Here is a 20,332-nt window from a genome sequence, read left to right as displayed (position 1 = left end):
AAGTAGAGTTTTGAAAAAAAAAAGTTTCAAGTGTCAGTCTGTCTTCTGATGTATGTGTCATCTGATTCTGCATCCCTCTTGTTAGCTGTAAGAGAAAAATTGGATCCTTGGGGTATAGGATATAGTGAATGTAAAAAGATCATTATTTCTTTTTCCTAAGAAGCATTTTTAGAAAATTGCAAATAGCATTTCAATTGGATCACTAAACTAGAAACTACTTTCCATCTTCTTAACAAAGTGTTTGAAGTTCTTATTTTTAAGGTATGCAAAATGGCAGAAATTGTCATCTAAGAACATAGACCCTTGCCTAAAGCATTCTAATTGAGAAAGTTTCCAAATGAAAAATGGTATGCAGTAGGATTTTTGCAGTGGATGTCACACAGTCCCTGTTGATTTGAACTGAATATCCTTTGACTTTTCTCTTGGGTTCTGCATTATTTCTGAAAAGCTTTTTTTTTTCTTTATTCATTTAGGAATTAAATAGCTTTAATTATTTGGATCTGTACAGACTTGCTGACCTCTTTAATCTCACTTTGCTGGAGAAGGCAGTGATCGATTTTTTAGTGAAACACCTCTCTGAACTCCTAAAGAGTCACCCTGAAGAAGTTCTAACACTTCCTTATTGCCTGCTTCAAGAGGTCCTGAAGAGTGACCAGTTGACATCCTTAAGTGAAGAGCAAATCTGGCAGGTAAGGAAGTTTCCTTTTCAGCAGAATATGTGGTAGAAAATCTAGACATGCTCCTTTTGCTTGAATCCTGGTACTGTGAGATAGTAAATGATTAAACACTATGGGGTCAAGAAAGTGTGTGAACCCTTTTTTCTCAGGTGAATTTTCAGACAGAGTGTTCTCTTGACTTGCCAGATGATTGGAAAGGACTTGATCTTAAGGTATTGGGTTCTCAATTCACATTTAAAGTCACAGATAAAATTTCCTTGGGGCCTTCCTGTAACCAAATATATATGATTTCAAATGCTAGGAGGCAGTAACATTATTAAATATTTCATGGTGAAAATAGTTTAAATGTGAGAAAAATAGATTGATTTGACTTTTATGAAACAAACAGAATAGGCTTCAAGTACAAAATTCTGAAAGGGCCTTTTATGTATTGCAAAAATATAGCTTCCGTTGGAGAACTGTTTGGTCCATATGTGAAAGACCCTTAGGGAGGTTTCTCTATTCTTGTGGAATATAAAGCTTCCAACTTTATTCCTTCATTGATTATTGCCTAAGGAATCACCTTCTTACCTGATCTCTTTCCATCATTTTCCCCTTTGCTCTCATCTTCCTTTGCCATCCCTCTCTCCTACAACTGACCATCATTTTGCCATTGAGTTTATTTATAAATGCTATATTTTCAGTATTTTCCAAGAATTTGAAATTATTTAAAATAAATAGAATGAAAGACAGTATCACTTCTCCCAAGCTCTGAGTAACTTCTGAAGTAACTTTTAATCTCATATGTACATAGCATTTTAAATTTACAAATTGCTTTCTTCCCAATCTTCCTGTAAAGTGGATGATTTGGATATCTATCCCATTTTATATTTGAGGAAAATTGAGGAATTTACTTAGGCTCAAAAAATTTTGTAGCTGGGAGGGCACTTTGGGTATGAACTAGACCATCTCTCAAACATTTTATAGCTGAGGATAGACTCAGAAGTTAAATGACTTGCCCATAATCATATGAGTAGTAAGTGACAAAGTCAGCATTCAAATCCAACTTAGCAAATGTGGAAAAAAGGCTTTTATAACTACCACTCTACTCATACCCTTAGTCCCCTTTTTCTTGACAATACTTTGCATATACTTTGAATACTTATCTATGAATATGGGATATCATTCCATTCTATCTGTACCTCAGTCCTCTACAGAGGATTATAAACCCCTTGAAGACAAGGGCTGTACTATTTTTTTTTTAAATTACTCCTAGCATAGTGCTTTTAATTCAGTAGTTACTAAATGCTTGTTCAATTGAATTGAATCAATCTCAAATCTTTTGATGTCAGATCTAGTCCTTTTTGTAGTAATGTTGGTTGGCCCTTATCAAAATACAGATTTATGAAAATTTGCCTGCCTCTTTCTTCAAGTCCCTATGCCTTTTACTTGCAGTCTCATTTTATGCCATTTTTCTGTTGATTAGCATTAGATATAAAGAGAGAAAACACAAATCAGGCAGATTTTTGCTATTTTAAAAAATCTCGTTTAAAAGAAAAGCTCTATTAGAGAGGAAATTGAAACTCTTGCCCAGAATGAGATTGTTTGAATATCTGTGGATTTCAATTATCCACATTATCCTACTTCATTATTAATATAATCAAGAATTGACTGGTCAGTTCTCAGATATGGCAGCCAAAGGAACTCATATTTCCCTAGGGAAGAAAAATGGGGATAATTTCTGCAATTGGCTGTTTCTAATTGAAATGGGATCAGGGGCCAATACCCTCAAATGGCTTCTCACTATCTTCTTTTATTGTACAGTGATCAGATCCCGTTGAAAGGCACTGCCAGAGATCATAATGGTAATGTGCAGATTTTTGAGTGACAAAAGTGCTATACTGTCCACTTAAGTGTTACCATAATTGCCTCTCTAAAGGTTACTAATGCTATAATGTAGAATTTTAAGGACTAGTTTCTGCTGCAGGCAATATATATATATATATATGTAAAAATACATCTATATGTAATATATATTATATATTAGTGAAATATATATATATATATATATATATATATATATATATATATATATATATATATATATTTGTACCTGGACTTCCAGAAAAGAATTAAAAGACTCACATAAATATTTACCAATTTAGGCATTCAGCAAGCAATAAGAAACTACTTTTGCTTTATCTTAGTAAATAAGTAATTCTCTCATAGTCAACCCAATAGAGAAAGATCAAATCAGACCAGCTATATTGCCTCCAGTGTAGTTAAGTTCATCATTTTTGCTAAGGTTATACTACTAACGCAATATACCATGGAAGAATCTAATATTCAGCCCAGGGTGAAGATTGGGTATGCCAGAGGATTAGTGTCAGGGTGCTTTATAGAAGTGAAACTTGACGGACAGGCTGGAGACAGATCTCCAGAATCTCATTAAATTGCTGAATTGTTCATTACTGAGCACTCTCACTGTAATAAAGTGCTCATTGACTTTGACAAATCCCCATCCCATGTCTTAAAGAAGAACACTGAAGCAAGAGGTGTTGGGGAAGAGAAAGGAAATTGGCACAAAGTGGGCCAAGTAATAGAAAAGCTGATGAGGGATCCTGCTACTTGATTAATATGTGCTACCAGTAACCTATGTGACTTGCCACATACCCCCCAAGCACCCCTCACTCCCCCAAATGTATGAGTGTCCATATGTACATATGCACACAGATACAAACACATGATTAACAAGTAATTGTTTTGAGACCCATGTAGATATGCAAAATTAAAGAAAGAAATAAAATTTGACCTTTCCTTTTGTAGTAATTTTTATTAATGGCCCAGGATTAAAAGACGTGGGGATTCAGTACACTTAGGTACAACTCTAAATGATATACTTTCTTACATTCTCTTTTTTTCTTTTGCTATTCTAACCATTGCCTCTTGAGCTTCTTTGATGAAATCCCTAAAGAATGTGCCTTATCAGCCCTGCCAGGTCCACTATCCATCTGCCCTTTCTAAACTTTAACCTAATCCTCTTCCCCCTGGGGTACTTTTTTGTCCTAGTATTTTTCTTAGACAAGTCTCTCATTATCACTAACCCATGAAACACTGATTCCATCAACTGACTTCACTGTGTTCACAATGTATGGATACACTTGAGGCAACTACATGTGGATACACACACTCACACACATGTGCTTACATACATGCAGAGAAAATGCATTAATGAATGAAAGAAAGAATGAATGAAATCCTCTAACTTCAAAGAATGAAATTTTCAGGATACCCAAAATCAGTCTAGAAGCAATAAGAGCATCTGTTTCTTTAAAAAAAAAAAGAAAGAAAGAAAGAAAAGAAAAAGAAAAAAGACATAGGAATGAAGAGAGCAATAAGAAAGAAAATACTGTGCAAGGAAACAAATAAGTCTTACACTTTGTCACCCTTCACCTTGGAAAATATCAGCGTCAGGGTTTTTTGGTTGCTGGGATTTTTTTGTTTTGTTTTGTTGGTCCTGGCCCATCCCAATTAGGGCTTGGATGGGCTTTCATATCATTTCTTAGTGAATAAAAGCTTAAGATTGGCTGGATGATATAAGGGAGTGGTTCGAAGTCTCCTTGGTAATACCTGCAATTTTGTTTTGTTAAAAAGCACGCTCCAATATTTGGTATCCCTACACTTTTTATTTTAATCAAATTGTATTAGTTATAGTTGTACAGTTGTGTACTGTGCTCTATATATTGACTGTGAAAAATATTAATAAATATAAAATATAAACTCACAGAGCTTAGAGTCTAATTGAGTACAAATATTAGATGCCAAATGAATGGCATATACAGTAAATGCTATGAATTCAAAGGAAGAGAAGGACATTATGAGCCATAATCATCAGGTAGAACTTAACTGGACTTTGCAATTGAACTTGAAGAAGGAGTGAGGGAGAACAGTTTGAGAAAGGGAATAATGCAGACAGAGGATGGGATTGAAATTAGCAATCAATCAATAAACAGTCATTTATTAAGTACCTACTATGTGCCACACTGTGCTAGGAAAAACTCTAGTTATTCAGAAGGTTATGCTCTATCAGGAGAGAAAGGGGTGTTATTTGAAATTATTGCAGATGTTGTCTGAGGGCCAAGAGCTGAGGTCTCTTATAGAAAGAAAAAGCCACTGAGAGACTGAAATACCATCTGTTTGTTTGAGAAGTGTAGAATTAGGAGAAATAGGATTGGTGAGGTTCATAATTAACTATAAGTACTGTCATCTTCCAAAAATAAAGCACTTCTATTTTTTAGTCAAATATTAAAGGGAACAGTACAGCTGCTGATTTGTTTTAGTACAGGAAGTTTGCTTGCCGGGAGAACTAATACCAGTGAAACTCTGGGTCTTGAGTGAAAAACAAGAAAACAAAACAAAACAACAATTGATATTATTGTATGTATTTACTTCAAGAACTATAACAGCTTTATGAGTAGATAGAATTTTGTTCCATAAACACAGTGAATTAGCTAATTGAAACAATGAAATGGGTCTGATATTCTACTTTTCAGATGAAAAACTAGCTGCAAAGATGTGAAATGCTTTAGCAATTATTTATTAAGTACCTGCTGCATGCAAGGTAATATGGTGGGTAAAAGGAATGCAAAATGAAACCTTTTTCTAAGGCTGCCATGCACTTAAATAGTAAATTAGGATACTAAAGTTTTGATTGCATGTATGGCATTAGGTCCAGGGAACTATATTCTTGTCATAGAGTGGCCAATAAAATAACAATTTAGTTCAGTTTTTTCATGTTTTTGGTTTTTTGAGTTATCCATAAATGTTTTTAATGTGTTGACTTTCGTCACTAGGAAATGTAATTGCTTTCTCCTTCATTCCTCAGATTTTCTTTCCTTTTGCATTTAGGTATCTAAATAGCATTTTGTGTAATAACAATAATAATTTACAAAGGGGATACATCATTTTAAGGTTTTTAAAGTTCTTGCCACATAAGAACCTTTTGTGGTCTGGACTTACCCTTCTTCCTTCAGTTCTCCAACTTCAGGGGCCTGATACAATAATGTCTTTTACCTTGCCATTCACTCAGCCTCTTAAATACTGTGCTGAGGTGAGGAGCCAAATCCAACACTTCTATATTATTTTGATTTACTGCACATGCCTATAGTGCAGGAGGTTCATTTTCCTGTGCTTTAATCAGGTCTCTAAATAGATTTATCACTCCTTACCCACTAGCCAAGGAATCTTACCCTATTTATGTTCCATTCTAGAATATGAAGAGGGCACCTTGTCTCCCGGAGGGGGTTCTATCTCCATTTGGCTTAGATTATAAGTTCCTCCAGGCAGGTGCATTTTTTTTAATGTTTGTATTGTACAATGTTATCTTACTGTGTTTCATAAATAATGAATAAAAACAATAATGTGCATTTTTCTTATTTAAAAGGATTGAATGGGAAACATCAGTCCCTTACTTTTTCTTGCTTCAGGTTTTCTACATTTGTGTATTTCTTCTCTCCCCTTTTTCCCTCTCTTCCCCATTCTCCTTCCTATGTAATATGTATATATTTCCCCTGATAGGCAAATTCTTAAGCAAATGAAATATGTCTTTTGGAGAAAGTGTTCTTTATCAATTTTTGGTTAGGGATTTGCTTAATTATTAAAAAATACATTTGCTCCACATCTCTGGAGACATGAATTAAATGATGATTTGAGTAGCCTTTGAACTCATATTTGGCTGTCTCCTACTAGTCCCTCATAACCTTTTATCTGCATTCCAAAATCCACCTGCATGGCTGAACTTGATTTTTTTTGGAAGTTTTTCTTCCAAAAGGGTCTAAGACTTGGAAAAGGCAGAATTGCAAAGAAATATTGAAAATCTGTAGAGTTAGAGGGACATTGGTAGGTTGAAAATAATTATGCAAAAGTAATCATTTGACATCATCAACATGAAATTGATATAAGTGCTGTCCCATTAGGAAAGGTGGGTTAATACAATATTCAATAGAACCTTATAGGAAAGATTTTTTTTTTGAATGAATGAATGAGTCATTCAGAGTTTTGGATAGACTTGGTCCCAATTTAGCATTCACATATACTAAATGTGGTACCAGATACAGAAAACTTTCAAGACTTATAGTGATTTACTCATCCGGTTCCAGTTCCCAGTTGCAGTATGTATCAGCTAAGGCAATTGTTAACTGTGAAAGGAGACCTCCATCTGTCTCCAGTGTTTGTAGCATTTCACTCACACCAAATCTGTACTCCAAAATAGAAAAGATCTCTTGCTTCCTCCTTCAGGGAAGGAAATAGTCACTAATTCTCTCCCACTTCTGCTCCTATCAACATGCTTAGTTCCCTTATATTTTTTCCTTGGCTATGTAGAAAATTTGGCAGACCTATATTTTCATGTGTTTCTTTCAAAGTCTGCGTCATTTCCCTGTAGACATTATTCTCCCCTTTCTTTTGAACATGGTGGGCAGTGCTGGAGGCAGTGCTCCAAAGGGGGACTAACCTGTGCCAAACTGGATAATTACTTTGCTCATTTCATGCCCATTGAAGTGTCATCCTATTATACAGTGTGAATTGGAGAATGTCATCTTTTTGTTTGGTGCTTTCTGTTTTCATACTGCCCAATGTGGCCTTTGCCTCTTCAGTAACATTAAAAAAACCCAAAACCAAAACCCCAATCATTTAATTTTTTAATAGGTTGGCAAATTAGCCCTTACCCATAGATTTGGGCATGACAGAAGTCAGACTTAAGAAATCAGGTTGTATATATACTTTAACATATTTAACATATATTGGGACTACCTGCCATCTAGGGGAGGGTGTAGGAGAAAGGGGGGGAAAATTTGGAACAGAAGATTTTGCAAGAGTCAATGTTGAAAAATTACCCATGCATATGTTTTGTCAATAAAAAGTTATAATAATAATAAAAGAAATCAGGTTGTAGGAAATTAATAATTTAAGCAAAAATTGGAGCTGTTGGTCCTTAAAACTGTTCAGATGTAATGTCATGGAAACTATGACAAGTAGGGAATGGGCTGAAATCAAAATGTTACAGGAGTTCTTTTGGTCTAATCTTTCTTTAAAAAATAACTGAGAATTTTTTTTATTTTTCTCATCTACTAATTGTCTAATATTTAGAGTCATAGATCTGAAGATGAAAGTGATCTGAGAGTCTATATGGTTTAACCACTTTATTTTACAGATGAAGAAACTGAGACCCAGAGACAAATGACTTGTCCAGGATCCTGCAGGTAGTACTCCTTAGAATGTAAATTGAACCCAAGTTCTCTGCCTTCAGAGCAGTTACTCTTCACTCTGTGCTACTAGGCATTTTCTCCTTTTACCATGTACTGTCTAGTCATCTTCATAACATTTTCTTTTTAATTTATTATTTTAATAGTGCTTTATATGAAATTAAAATCATACTGTTTGAGGACAAGTACTATCCTGTAATGTTTGGGCTAATGTTTCTGGAGGACCTCGGGGTCAGCCCAAGTCCTTGGTCTTAGTGGAGAAGTGATGAAGGCAGGAGAGCTGCCATGAGTCAAAATGGTCAAAAATGGAACATCTCTCTTCCAGTCCTTCTTAGCCTTTAAATATCCTATTACAATTACATCATTACAGCATACTAAATATGTGTGAACTAGAGAACTATTACATCACCATACTGGAGAACCATCATCTCATCAATTCCCCTGAGTTAACACCTTGCTATAAGTATCCTTGTTTCAAGTATACTTCTCCAGAGTTCTAGCCCTCTACACTATCCTTTACTTCTTTGTGTATTTCTAGTACTTAACACAGTCCTACAGTGAGGGCTTAATAAATGTTTATTCTTATATCATTTTTTATTTTTGGCTGGGACAATTGGGATTAAGTGACTTGTCCAGGGTCACATAGCTAAGAAGTGTTAAGTGTTTGAAGCTAGATTTGAACTCAGGTCCTCCTGACTTTAGGACTGGTCGTCTACCATTGAGCCATCTACTGCCCCAATCAATGTTTATTGATTGATTATGTCATCCTTCCATTTTCTTCTCCAAAAGACCTGCTTTTCTTCCCAATTTTATACATCTCTCTCTTTTTTTTTTTTTATAAATTTGATCAGTCAATTAATAAACTTTGATCAATCAGTTAATAAACACTTAGCACCCATTATGGGTCAGATTAGTCTCTGTCCCCAAAATAGAGTGCTGAATACCTCATCCAGTGATATCTCTCAGCAGGATATAGCTATTCCCTAGTGCCTTTCCTCTGAGATTACATTTATATTAAACTTACCTTATTTTCACAATATTTGTGTATATATAATAAGTATAGCGTGGTTCTCCCCACCTTTAGAATTTAAAGGTCTTGAGGGAAGAGATGTTATATTTGCTTTTTTCTGTGTCTCCAGTACTTAAGGAAATGCTTGGCACATAGTAAGTGCTTAATAAATGCTTGTTGACTGTCCTTTGACCAGTGTGATGTTTTAGGGGTGTGTGTGTGTGTGTGTGTGTGTGTGTGTGTGTGTGTGTGTGTGTGTGTGTTTGTGTAAGCTGCTTCTGTTTGTGTTTTGCACTCTACCTCATTTACATTTTCCTGATTTCTCTATGAGGATTCATTTCTTTGAGTGGCTTGACTGGTAGTTTGCTGCTGATTTCCTCTGGATGCAGCTTGTCACTAAGAAGCTGCTGTTGCTTCTGGCATTCACTTCAGGGGCACTTTACCAAGGGTAATCCTCAACCCCATTGCTCTGTGTTGTCAAGCAACTGTGAGGGGACAATCATTATCAGAAATTACAGGAGCCCCAACTTGTATTTAAGCTGTGGTTTCCATGAGTTAAGAAATAATTTTTATTAGAGTTTTGTTATTGGTGATTTTTTAAAGAAAGTACACACAAGAACAACAAGGTGATTTATGAGATATGACATATTTATCTTCTATTTTCCCAATTTTCACTTTGATTCCTGTTGTTTCCTGAATATGCTCTTTCTAATGTTGGTGCTGCTGTGAGGAGTAAAGAGATGACTGGAGAGTATTACTTATGTATTGGCATCCTGCAGTAATGTTGCTCCCACCTGGCTTATCATGGATTTAAAATGAAAACTACACTGGAAGGTATATAGGATGTGACTACCCTGAGTTTGGGCACAGCAGTCCTTCCATATTACAAAGCTGTTAACAGTTTAGTCTGGGTCCCCTTTAAATCCATTTAGTCTCTTGGAAAGCTGAACCCTTTCACAGTGCACATGGATACATATACATGAACATATATACCTGCACACATAAATGCATGCAATCTCTTATAAGGCAAAACTGATCTCAAGAATTCTTTCCCATAATTAGTGAATTAGCAACAACTGGTGAATTAATACTCAGGCAGTTAACTGTGTTTATTATGTGTAGTGCTGGTGTTCAGTAGGAGAAAAGCAAAGAAAACTTTATGGAAGGAATGGATATTTTCCAATCCATGGTTAAGGCAGGAGGGAAGAAAATAATTTGATAAAGAAAGAGTTGAAGGAAAAGGCAGGTGGGTAGAAGCGGTCAGGGGAGCTGGGAGGTCAGAAGATGAGAGATGGTGAAATAAGCAGAGTGGGGAAGCCAAATGCTAAAGAACTTGAAAGCCCTTACTTAGGAATATTAAAAGAAAAGGGAACCACCAAAGGTGATATCTAAAGATAACTTTCAGTTGGTCTTTAGTACATAAGATTGCAGTAGAATCTTCATCTAATCTAAAAATAGATTGCAGTAGAAAAGATCTGCTGGCTGGATATGGAGATTCAGGCCTGGAATAAAAGTAGAGGACAGAGTACTTGGCCTGGACTCAGGGAAACCCATCTGAATTCAAATCTGCCCTTAGACACCAGATGGTTCTGAGGAAATCACTTAATCCTGTTGCCTCAGTTTTCTCATCTGTCAAATGGGCTGGAGAAGGAAAGGACAAAGCCCTTCAAAATTTTTGCCAAGAAAATTCCAAATAGGGTCATAAAAATATGACATGATTGAAACTATTTATAAGAGTAATTTGTAAAAGTATAACAGTAAAGTTATGGGATTGGTTCAATTAGTAAGTACAAGAGTACTGCTATTAACCAGTGCTATATGAAGATGAAATATTAGACTGGGAAAATATCATAGATAGATAGAAAATGTGGATGTATTAGATATAGTTCTTAAAAGAGAGAAAGGAAAAGAGAGAAATTAGGAATTTGTAGGATATTATTTAGCTAAGTGTCATTCCAAAAGAAAACTTTATTGTGTTCCCAAATCCTGTATCGGGGTTTTTGGAAATCTCATTTTTATTGGACATCATATATCCCATAAGCTTCTAAATTGTCTGGGCTCATGATGGAAATTTGTGTTCACTAGAGGCATTTGTGCCATTTCACATTGCCAGTGCATGGGGGATTCTTGGCAAAAGAGCCTACATTTTATTGTAAATCTATGATTTCTATAAGATTCTTGAGTGGAGATGGTTTAGGCTACACAAATTTGGAAGGACATAGAAACTATGTAGATGTGGATCAACCCTGAAACCAGTGATAAAAAGTAATATGCAGTTTTGAGATTGTGGGAAATAGTCCTTTGTGTTTTCATAGAGTTTAGTATATCAGATAATTGGTGGAAAGGCAAAACTGTATTTAATCTTTTTTTAACATTTAATTTTTGTTCTATTTTTATCAATTACATGTAAACAAAAATTTTCAACATTCATTGCTTAAATTTGAGTGACAAATTCTCTCTTCCCTATATTCCATTCTCTGAGAAGACAATTTCATATTGATTATATATGTGCAGTCTTGTAAAACATTTTCATATTATGTTGCAAAACTCTTTCCAAATCCTAAGAATAATAAAGTAAAAAAGAGTATGATTCAATCTGCATTCAGACTCTATCAGTTTTGTCTCTGGAAATAGAATTTTTCATCATAAATTCTTCAGAATTGTTTCAGATCATTATATTGCTGAGAATAGCTGTCATTCACAGTTAATCATCACACAGTAATGCTTTTATGTACAGTGTTCTCCTGGTTCTGCTCATTTTACATTGCATCGATTTATGTAAGTTTTCCTGGGTTTTTCTGAAAGCATCATGCTTGTCATTTCTTAAAGCACAGTAATATTTCACCACAGTCTTAATACCACAACTTATTCAGGTATCCCCTAATTGATAGCCATCACCTCAATTTGCATTTCTTTGCCACTACAAAAAGAACTTGCTATAAATATTTTTAGTCCTTTTTTTTTTTAGTAATGTCTTTGGGATATATACCTTGTAGTGGTATTGCTAAATCAAAGGCCTAAATTGTATTTACTTCTAAAATTGTCCATAGTAGTTCCATTTTAAAATTAATGAATATATCTCATTCTGTGCTGATGTCTACATCAAATTCAGACACTCTGATAAGAGTCTGCAGATGCCTAGATTAGAAGGATAAACAGCTACTCTGGGATACACCTGTCCATGATTTCATGGTGCTGCTTAAAAGACAATGATATATAGATGATGCTGAGCTAATCCTCAGATTGTGTGAAAGAAGGTAAGATGTGCATTGTTGATAGGATAATCAGTGCTAGTTTTCAGTGCAAGTGTCTTTGTGTTCAAGAAAGTAATGTTTTACAATTTCTGTGATGGAGCTTGTGGTTCTAGAGATTGTCCTGGGACTTGGTTCAAGTGTTAGTCACGTAGTGAGAGATTGCACTTTGTTCTGTGTCCTGGTCTTGGGGAGCCATGATAAGCATCTAGCAAAATTTTGGGAAAATATTTGAGTTCTTTGACATCTCCATATAAGAATAATAGGGACGGGCAGAGAGCACAAACAGAATGAAATAACAACTTTCTTAGGCAAAATCATTAGTAATGGCTAACTTTTTTGTAGATGAGGATCAGAGAGGTTCAGATATCAGAGTGAATTTCTGAAGTTCACTTTGGCTAGTAAGTATCTGAACTCCAGAAGCTAGATGGATAAAACAGTGGGCTTAGAGTCAGGAAGACCTGAGTTACATATCTTCTATAGACTTTCAGGTTTTTAGTCTTCAAATTGAGGGGGTAAAATTAAAGGATCTCTGAGGCTGTATGATTCTGGGGAAGTCATTTAACTGCTTTCTGCCTCAGTTTCCTAACTATAAGATAGGGACAATAATAGTCCAGGGCTTCTCAAAGGTTATTGTGGGAATGAGATAATGAGATAATATTTGTAAAACTCTTAGTGAGGGCCCTGACATATTATATAGTTCTTAATAATTGCTTATTCTTTCCCCCTTTCTCCTGATATTGTCTAGCATTTTGTCCCACTATTCTCCCTAGCTTTCCTATGAACAGGAAGGATAATAATAATTATAAAAATATCTCATGTTATACAGAATTTAATATATGCCAGTCACTGTGCTAAGCACTTTACAATTATTATATCTTTTGTTTCTCACAACAAACTTGGAAGGTGAGTGCTATTATTTATCACACCCATTTTGCAGAAAAATAAACTGAGGCCATCATAAATAAAATAACTACTCAGGGTCACACAGTAAATGTCTGAGACCAATTTTGAACTCAGAATATGAACAGTTTATGATGAGTCAGTTGTAGGATCAGATAGCAGGAAGGATCCTCAGAGGTCATTTAATCTTAGTTCCTCAATTTGAGGGTCAAAAATTTGTATTCTACAGAAGATATGTGATAAATCAGAAGCCATACAATTAATAAATAGAAGACTTTGGATATCAAATGAGTTATCTAAACCCAAACCCATGATGGATTCTTTTATGTTCATGATACTGTCTTATTATGTGGAATATGTTATCCTGTATCACATATTCCAGAGGAGGAACAATTCTGAGCATTGCATTTGTATACTTTGTTTCTTTATAAGTTATTCATATTTCTGTTTCATTTTGATGCTGCTTTCTAATTGCAGTATATAAAGTATTAAGTGGCCCAAGTCTTTGGCTATTATAACACTAGTAACAGCAAACATAAGGCTTGATTTCATTTTTTAGTTTCGATACTACAGCAGGAATAAGAATTTGAAATGGTAGAAAAATAGAAAAGAGTATCAGGGAAATTCTGAATCTCAACACCATATTATATCTCCATCCTCCATTGGGCATGGTATGTATGTCACTGGAAGCAGAAGTGACATTAGTCTTCTCTTGAAAACATTTGCATCATTTTGAATAAGGTAACTTTAGCTAACAGGATGGGAAGTGTCAGATTTTTAAAAAATAAAAATTAAAATATGGAAGAGGAAAATGGAGATCAGGATTAGATAACATTCAATGAAATTCACATTTGTCACTTTGCTGAAGACATGAAAAATTAGGGAAGGTTGGTCCCACTAGAAGGGAAGAAAAATTTCAAGTTAAGGACTTTTAGAATGCTCTCCTGCCTCTTAAATACATATAGCCTTTTAAAAGAATGCATTTTCAATCTTGGAAAAGAACCTCCTAGTCAGAGGAAGCCTTAGAAGTCATTCTCATCAAATCACTGGAAGGTGGTCATTTCAACTCTACTTGACCAGTAATAGAGAACTCACTACCTCATAAAGAAGCCTATTTATTTTTGGAACATTTATAACTAGTTGTAAATCCCTCCTTACACCCAGCTAAGTTCTACCTCATTGTACTTCTCCGTTCCCTAGCACTAGTTTGTTTTCTAGAATTAAATAGAAATAGTCTTAACTCTTTCAAATGACAGTCTTTGAAAATACCTTGTTTCCCTTAAATCCTTTCAATCCAAATAAACTCCTCTTCCTTCACTTGTTCCTCATACAGCACAGTTATGTAACAATCTCCCTACTGCTTTCCAATATGTGGACTACTACCCCTTGATTACCTCATAGGTTCTTAATATTGGTCACAGTACATCAGATGGGAGATGATTGAGTTTACAATGGACTGGAAATATCAGGATTTTAAGGAAATTATACTTTTCTTTATGTAACCAACGACTGCATTTTTGGTAGCCATATCACATCATTGACTTATATTGAATTTTAATTAAACTCCCTAAATTTTTTCACATGAAAGGCAAGCAGCTGGAGGTTTCTTAAATTTGGAGATAAACGCCCAGATACTGGTTTGATTTCATGTTAGTAAGTAATGTGTATAGTTGTACATTAGTTCTAAATCCCCACTGTAATCTCTTCTGTGGAATGACTATGATGATTTCTCATTCTTCCTGGCTTTTCTATGTTTCCATCCATTCATTTCTATGTCTCTCTCACTAACACTTTTATACTACTTCTCCCTGCCAGCAGCAGTTGATTCCAGAAGGAATTTTTCCCTTCTGATTCTTGAAAAGAAAAATTTAATATTATACTAAAGAAAATACAACTAGTAAGGAAGATATTTTCAGGAAAAAAATGTCTTTGATGAAGTCCCAAGCCAAGTCTTAGTGACTTAGGAATTGTTTTTTGACTGGGATTTTCCATGTCCAGTCCTCATCAAAATTGAGCATGAATCAGTAAGAATTGACTATGTAGTACTATCTATAGATCCTTTGGAGACAAGCAGAAGTCTTCCAGACTTGATACTAAAAGTCCATAATCATCTTATGCTTCTTCTTATTGTTGAGAACAGCTCAGAAAATACCCCCATCTGGTCACACAAGAAGTCAGCTAATTGATGCAGTGAGTGATGGATAGTGCCCTAAAGTTTAAATGTTTTAGGAGGATCTATCTTATTAACACTTTAAAACATGGGAGAATAATATCATTAATTTTGATTAATTCATTTGCTCTTAATATAGCTTTTAATTTGTAATTCTATGTGAATTACAATGTAATTTGGCATTAATTATACTAAATTGACTATAAGTCAGCCAATCACAATGGGAAATTGCTCACAGCTGAAAGTAAAATTTAAAACCCTCCTTCAGAAGGGAAGAAGCTTATTTAAGACCAGGCAAAAGTACCTTAAGTATGTCTCTCTCTTTCTCTCTGGAAAAGGCAGGGCATTGAGTCTTCCAAGACAGTTATGATCTGTTAGCAAGTTTCATTACTCTATACTTTTCTGGGACTTTGAAGAACAGTTTATATAAATTCAAAAAATGATAAATAATAAAGTAAATAAAGGTGTTGATTTACCTAATTCCTTAGGGGATTCTGAAATATAAACTCAGAATCATGGGATAAATGTTAGAACTTAGACTAATAATAATAATAATAGACATGAGAATTCACACTAAAAGAGTGCAAAACATTTTGTGCACATTATTTAATTTATTCATCACAACAACTCATGTGTTATAGTAAATATTATTTTATAGATTCAGGGAACAAGGCTTGAGAGCTTCAGTAATTTGTACATAGCTTATGTCTAACATAGTATTTAAATTTAGGACTTCTTGAGTTCAAGTCCAATGCTCTATCCAACACTAACACTTTTAGAAACCATCTAGTCCCACAATCTCATAGAACTTCAATGACTTGTACATAACTTTAAGTCTAAGATCAAATTTGAATTTGGGACTTCTTGACTCCAAGTTCAGTGCTTTATCTAACATTGTCATACTTAGAAACCATCTAATCCCACAATCTCATTTGAAAAATGAGGAAACCAAAGTTACAAAGTGCCTTGCCAAACATCTAATATAAATAGTTTCTACTCAAAAACAGATTTTCTTTTTTTGCATCATCCTATAGGCTATTGTATGTTAGATTCCATATCCCTTTGGTTTTAGGAAAAGAATAGGCCTATTTATTTTTTATTGCTTTTACTCTGGGGTTATTTTGGGGGCTGTACTTTGGCCAACTGAAGATCATTTTTTACCCCTATGTGCAACACATTCCTTCTTTTCATCTCTAGTTCGTGTAAAAATGGTTAACATGGAAACTTTATTCTGGGTGAGAAGGAAGTCCTATGCTATGAAAAGCATCCCAGAGAAAGTAAAATGCCCTCCCTTCTAGAAGCAATTTTTGTAGTGATTGAGGGTTTGCAAAGTTTCATGTTTACAAGTAGCTGAAGAAAATTCAAGCTTTGATATCTAAAATGCAGTGCCTGATACACAGTAGGTATTTAATAAATGTTTATTGACTAAAATGGAAGCATAGACCACAAAATAAAAATGATCATAAGGTTGTTCCCTGCCTGTCAAACCATATCTAAAATTTTTTAAACTGACAAGCATTCAGAGGAATGCAAAGGCAACCAAGGATGGTAAGGGGTCTTAATAGCATACCGAAGAAGGACCAGTTAAAGGAATCAAGGGTACCCATCCTGGAAAAGAAGAGGCTTAGCAGGGGATATGATTGCTATCTTAAAATATTTGAAAAGGATTGTCCTGAGAAAAAGGGATTAGACACATTCAGTTTGACCTGAAAAAAACAGAACTCGAAAACCACGGATGGAAGCTGCACACCCCAAGTTTTGCCTCATTATCTCTAAGGAATGGGCTGTTTACAGCTATGGAGGCAACAGTCCAGATGACCAGTTGCTGGTGCCTGTTGTAAACACCTTGGTCAGACTCTGAACTCCTATCCAACTCTGGAATCGTGATTATAATTGCAGAACAATAGGAAAATAGGCAATGTGTCTTCCTTTGGGAATAATTTCTAAGTACAGCATGCAATTCATATTACAAAGGTATTTTACTTAGAGTATATTTCAAATGTCAAAAATAATATGCTGTATTTTTGCATATTCAGGGTCACTGAGAACTGCTTTGCTTTTTTCCAGGTTATGTCCCTCACATTTTTAGTGAGGCTTTGATGCTCATAAAGCTAGAGCTAGCTAATAGGGAATAAATTCTGCCACTATGTAGTTAATTTCAAGCTGCTTTTAAGCAAAGTTTTTTTTTTCCCCTTTCACTTATTTATATGTCACTTTATTCCTTCTAACAATATAACAAATCCAAAGAACACGGTTTTACTTAATTTTCTGTACCCATAGGGATTAAACTAGCTAAAATTCTATGTCGGAATCCCTTTGCCTTTTTCACATGTGTAGGCAGGCACACAACACACGCACACATACAACATCCACAAATTAATCTCCTCAGTCAAGCTCCCTTTTGTTTTGCTGCGTTGACCTGAATGATAATATACCATAGAGACACATAATTGGCTGGGGATTTAGTATACTAGAAGAAAAAAACAAAAATAAGAAGAAAAAAATCTCATTTGTTCTGTTTCAAGCATATATATCCGGTTCTGTTTTTAATTTTTTACCCCCCAAAATAATATTCACTGCCTGTGTTTTGTTAACCATGGAATTTGAGGAAACTGCTTGAACACAGTTGAACAAGGACTTTCATTTGCTAAATCTGACACAAAAGAGCTTTAGAGGAAAGATGATTATAGAATTTTCTTCCTTCCTCTATAGCTCAATTTCCCTGCCAAAGTAACTGACGGAAACCTGGAACTTCCTTATTACTTACAGTTTGTGGTACGGCTTTTGTTATTAACTATTAAAAAAAAAATCTCCATTTTGATTGTCTCCCAAACAGCCTGAGTAAAAAGGGCCTTTAATGTGACATTCTTAACGACATTAAGAATTTTGTGCAGGGAACTAACAGCAGAAATAAATATAGTGGTTAGGGCCAAACATTTACGGGCTATCTTTGCCCATCAATTTTATCTTTGCTCATCATGGAGAATGGGAGCTGTGATAAATGGGTCTGCTAATCAAACAGCACTGAAAGGTTAGGTCATTCGCACCCTTTTTAGTCATTTTGTGCTTTTCAAGAGTGAATTTGTTAAAATTATGCTGAATATCCACTTGGAGCCTCCGCGGCTAACCCTACCTGTGTTTTATAACTCTGCACTGTCAGAACTCATAATAAGTCAAACATTCTTTCGGAGGTACTCATAAGGGAGGGAAAAAAAACCCCGCAAATTTAAGAGTAATTTCAGATTGTAAATGAAAAGGAGAGGCACGACTGTTCATTTGCACCAATCATGCCTTCCTTTCATCTGCTCTGATTAGGCCTGGTGCGGTTTCATCAAACTACTCCATCACGGAGCTGTCACTCCAGCCGGCTGTTGATTGAAAACAATCAGGGCTCTGATGGCACAATTATTCTGACCCTTTAACTAGAGGCTGCTGTGATAATGAAAGGTTGATTATGATAGTTTGTGCCTCTTTCAGTTTGCCAAGAAGGTTAATTTGGGCATCAGACGGATGTTTAATGGGCGCTTGCTGGCTACACTGAGGTAAATGAGAACGTGCAGTCTTCGATATTGCACGGATATAGTTTGGCTGTCAATCATTGTCATTTGGAGTTTGTGCCTCACACTCTGGAAATCACATTTTATTTTTTCCTTGGGATTTAATTTATTCTGTGCCCCGAGGAAGTTCTTTCACTCGGTGACCTTCACAGCAGCTTTCTCTGCCTTTTTTTTTTTTTTTTTTTTTTCAAATGGAGCTCAAAGGCACAACACATCTAGGAGAGAATTTTTCTTTCATTTTCACTTAAAAATGGAAACTTTAAAAATTCTGTCCTTATCATTGCTTTCCAATAGAAAAGCCAATGGTTTTTTTCCTTTGCCTTCTGCAGGAATAGTGTACAGATGCAAGGGATGCTTTGGTCTGTTTGCACATTTAATGGCACACATACCACTGATTAATAGTAGTTAAGAAAGAGACTGCCAAGCTCAGCCAGTTCATGATGGGCACATCTGAATCAAGACTGAGCTTGTGGGAAATGGTTTTCCTTGCCCCTCCTTCCATAGTGGCAGGTCTGTACCAATTTGACTCAATGTACATTATCTTATTCCTTTTCCCGATCTCTTATGAAGTGTGAGAGAGGGAATTGAGATTGGGAGCTAGTTATTTGGTTGCAGATTCATTGATATTATTAATATTTACACATTTCAGGTCATGTAAATTCTGTGCATAATTTTGTAGCTATTTGATTCATAGAGTAAAAGAGATGCAGGTACCTAGTAATATTTTTGTAATGTGCAGCTCATTACAATCTTGTTTTATGCATCTAATTTTTTTAATTGCTGAAAAAGTCAGGGAAGGAAGGCAGAAACATTTCTTTTTATCTCCACCCAATATATTGGTCTTATTTTGAGGGTCAGAGGCATTTTTCCCCAGAATTTTCAGAATGAAATATTTAGCAGCATGTTTTCACAGTCCATTATCCATTTTGTCTGATGGGGTATTTGTAAAACAACTAAGAAGATAGGTTATAGGGAGACAGCAGCCTCATGAACATAATATTTCATTAAAGATGCTCTTTTCAGCTTATACCAAACTTTATTGTTTTTCCCTATATAATTTTTGAATCTCATTCAGAGTTAAGAACCATTAGGTAATGTTTCACCCTTACCTGCAGCAGTCTTCATAAGTGAATTAGTCATTTCAGGCAACAGCTGTTTTAATTCAGACCTTCTCCAGGTAACAGCCTTTGTAACTTTGTATGATCAAAAAAAAAAAAAGCAAGCATATTACTGTGCATAAGCAAATTTGATAACATACCATGAGACCACTAATGTCTGTTTTTGCTTAGCTGTATGGAAAACTCAGATGAAATTGCCCTCAGGAGTGCCTGGAATTATTGTCAATACTCTGTTGTGTATTGGTTTTTGTGTAGGAATGGGAGGTAGGAAAGTAATTAGGGGAGAAATAGATCAGTCAAGAATTTTTGGTCTTTGGAAAAATAGTATGATTTTATTTTTAGTTTTAATACAGACCTGTGATGCTTGTGACAATAAATGATATGTAGGTGCTCTGACAGTACACAT

General features: G+C 35.1%; 1 protein-coding gene across 13 annotated transcripts in view; it reads left to right on the top strand.

Annotated features, from left to right (window-relative positions):
- Nucleotides 1-20,332, top strand: part of KLHL32 (kelch like family member 32) — a 290,510-nt gene that overhangs the window by 205,156 nt on the left and 65,022 nt on the right. For 9 of the 13 annotated variants that reach the window (XR_012489240.1, XM_074310243.1, XM_074310246.1 and 6 more), the window contains one exon: nucleotides 474-689. Coding sequence is in view for 8 of the 13 variants with exons in the window: in XM_074310243.1 (XP_074166344.1) it covers nucleotides 474-689 (216 nt within the window). In the remaining 5 variants the exon portion in view is untranslated. Of the gene's footprint in view, nucleotides 1-473; nucleotides 690-5,926; nucleotides 6,187-7,863; nucleotides 7,916-20,332 lie in introns of those variants that run through there. The other 4 variants (XM_074310253.1, XM_074310252.1, XM_074310251.1 and 1 more) reach the window with 4 other exon arrangements.

Source organism: Sminthopsis crassicaudata, chromosome 4 (genome assembly GCF_048593235.1).
Source record: "Sminthopsis crassicaudata isolate SCR6 chromosome 4, ASM4859323v1, whole genome shotgun sequence".
NCBI lineage: Eukaryota > Metazoa > Chordata > Mammalia > Dasyuromorphia > Dasyuridae > Sminthopsis > Sminthopsis crassicaudata.
The sequence above is the reverse complement of the archived record's forward strand: the minus strand, read 5'-3'. Positions and strand labels throughout refer to the sequence as shown.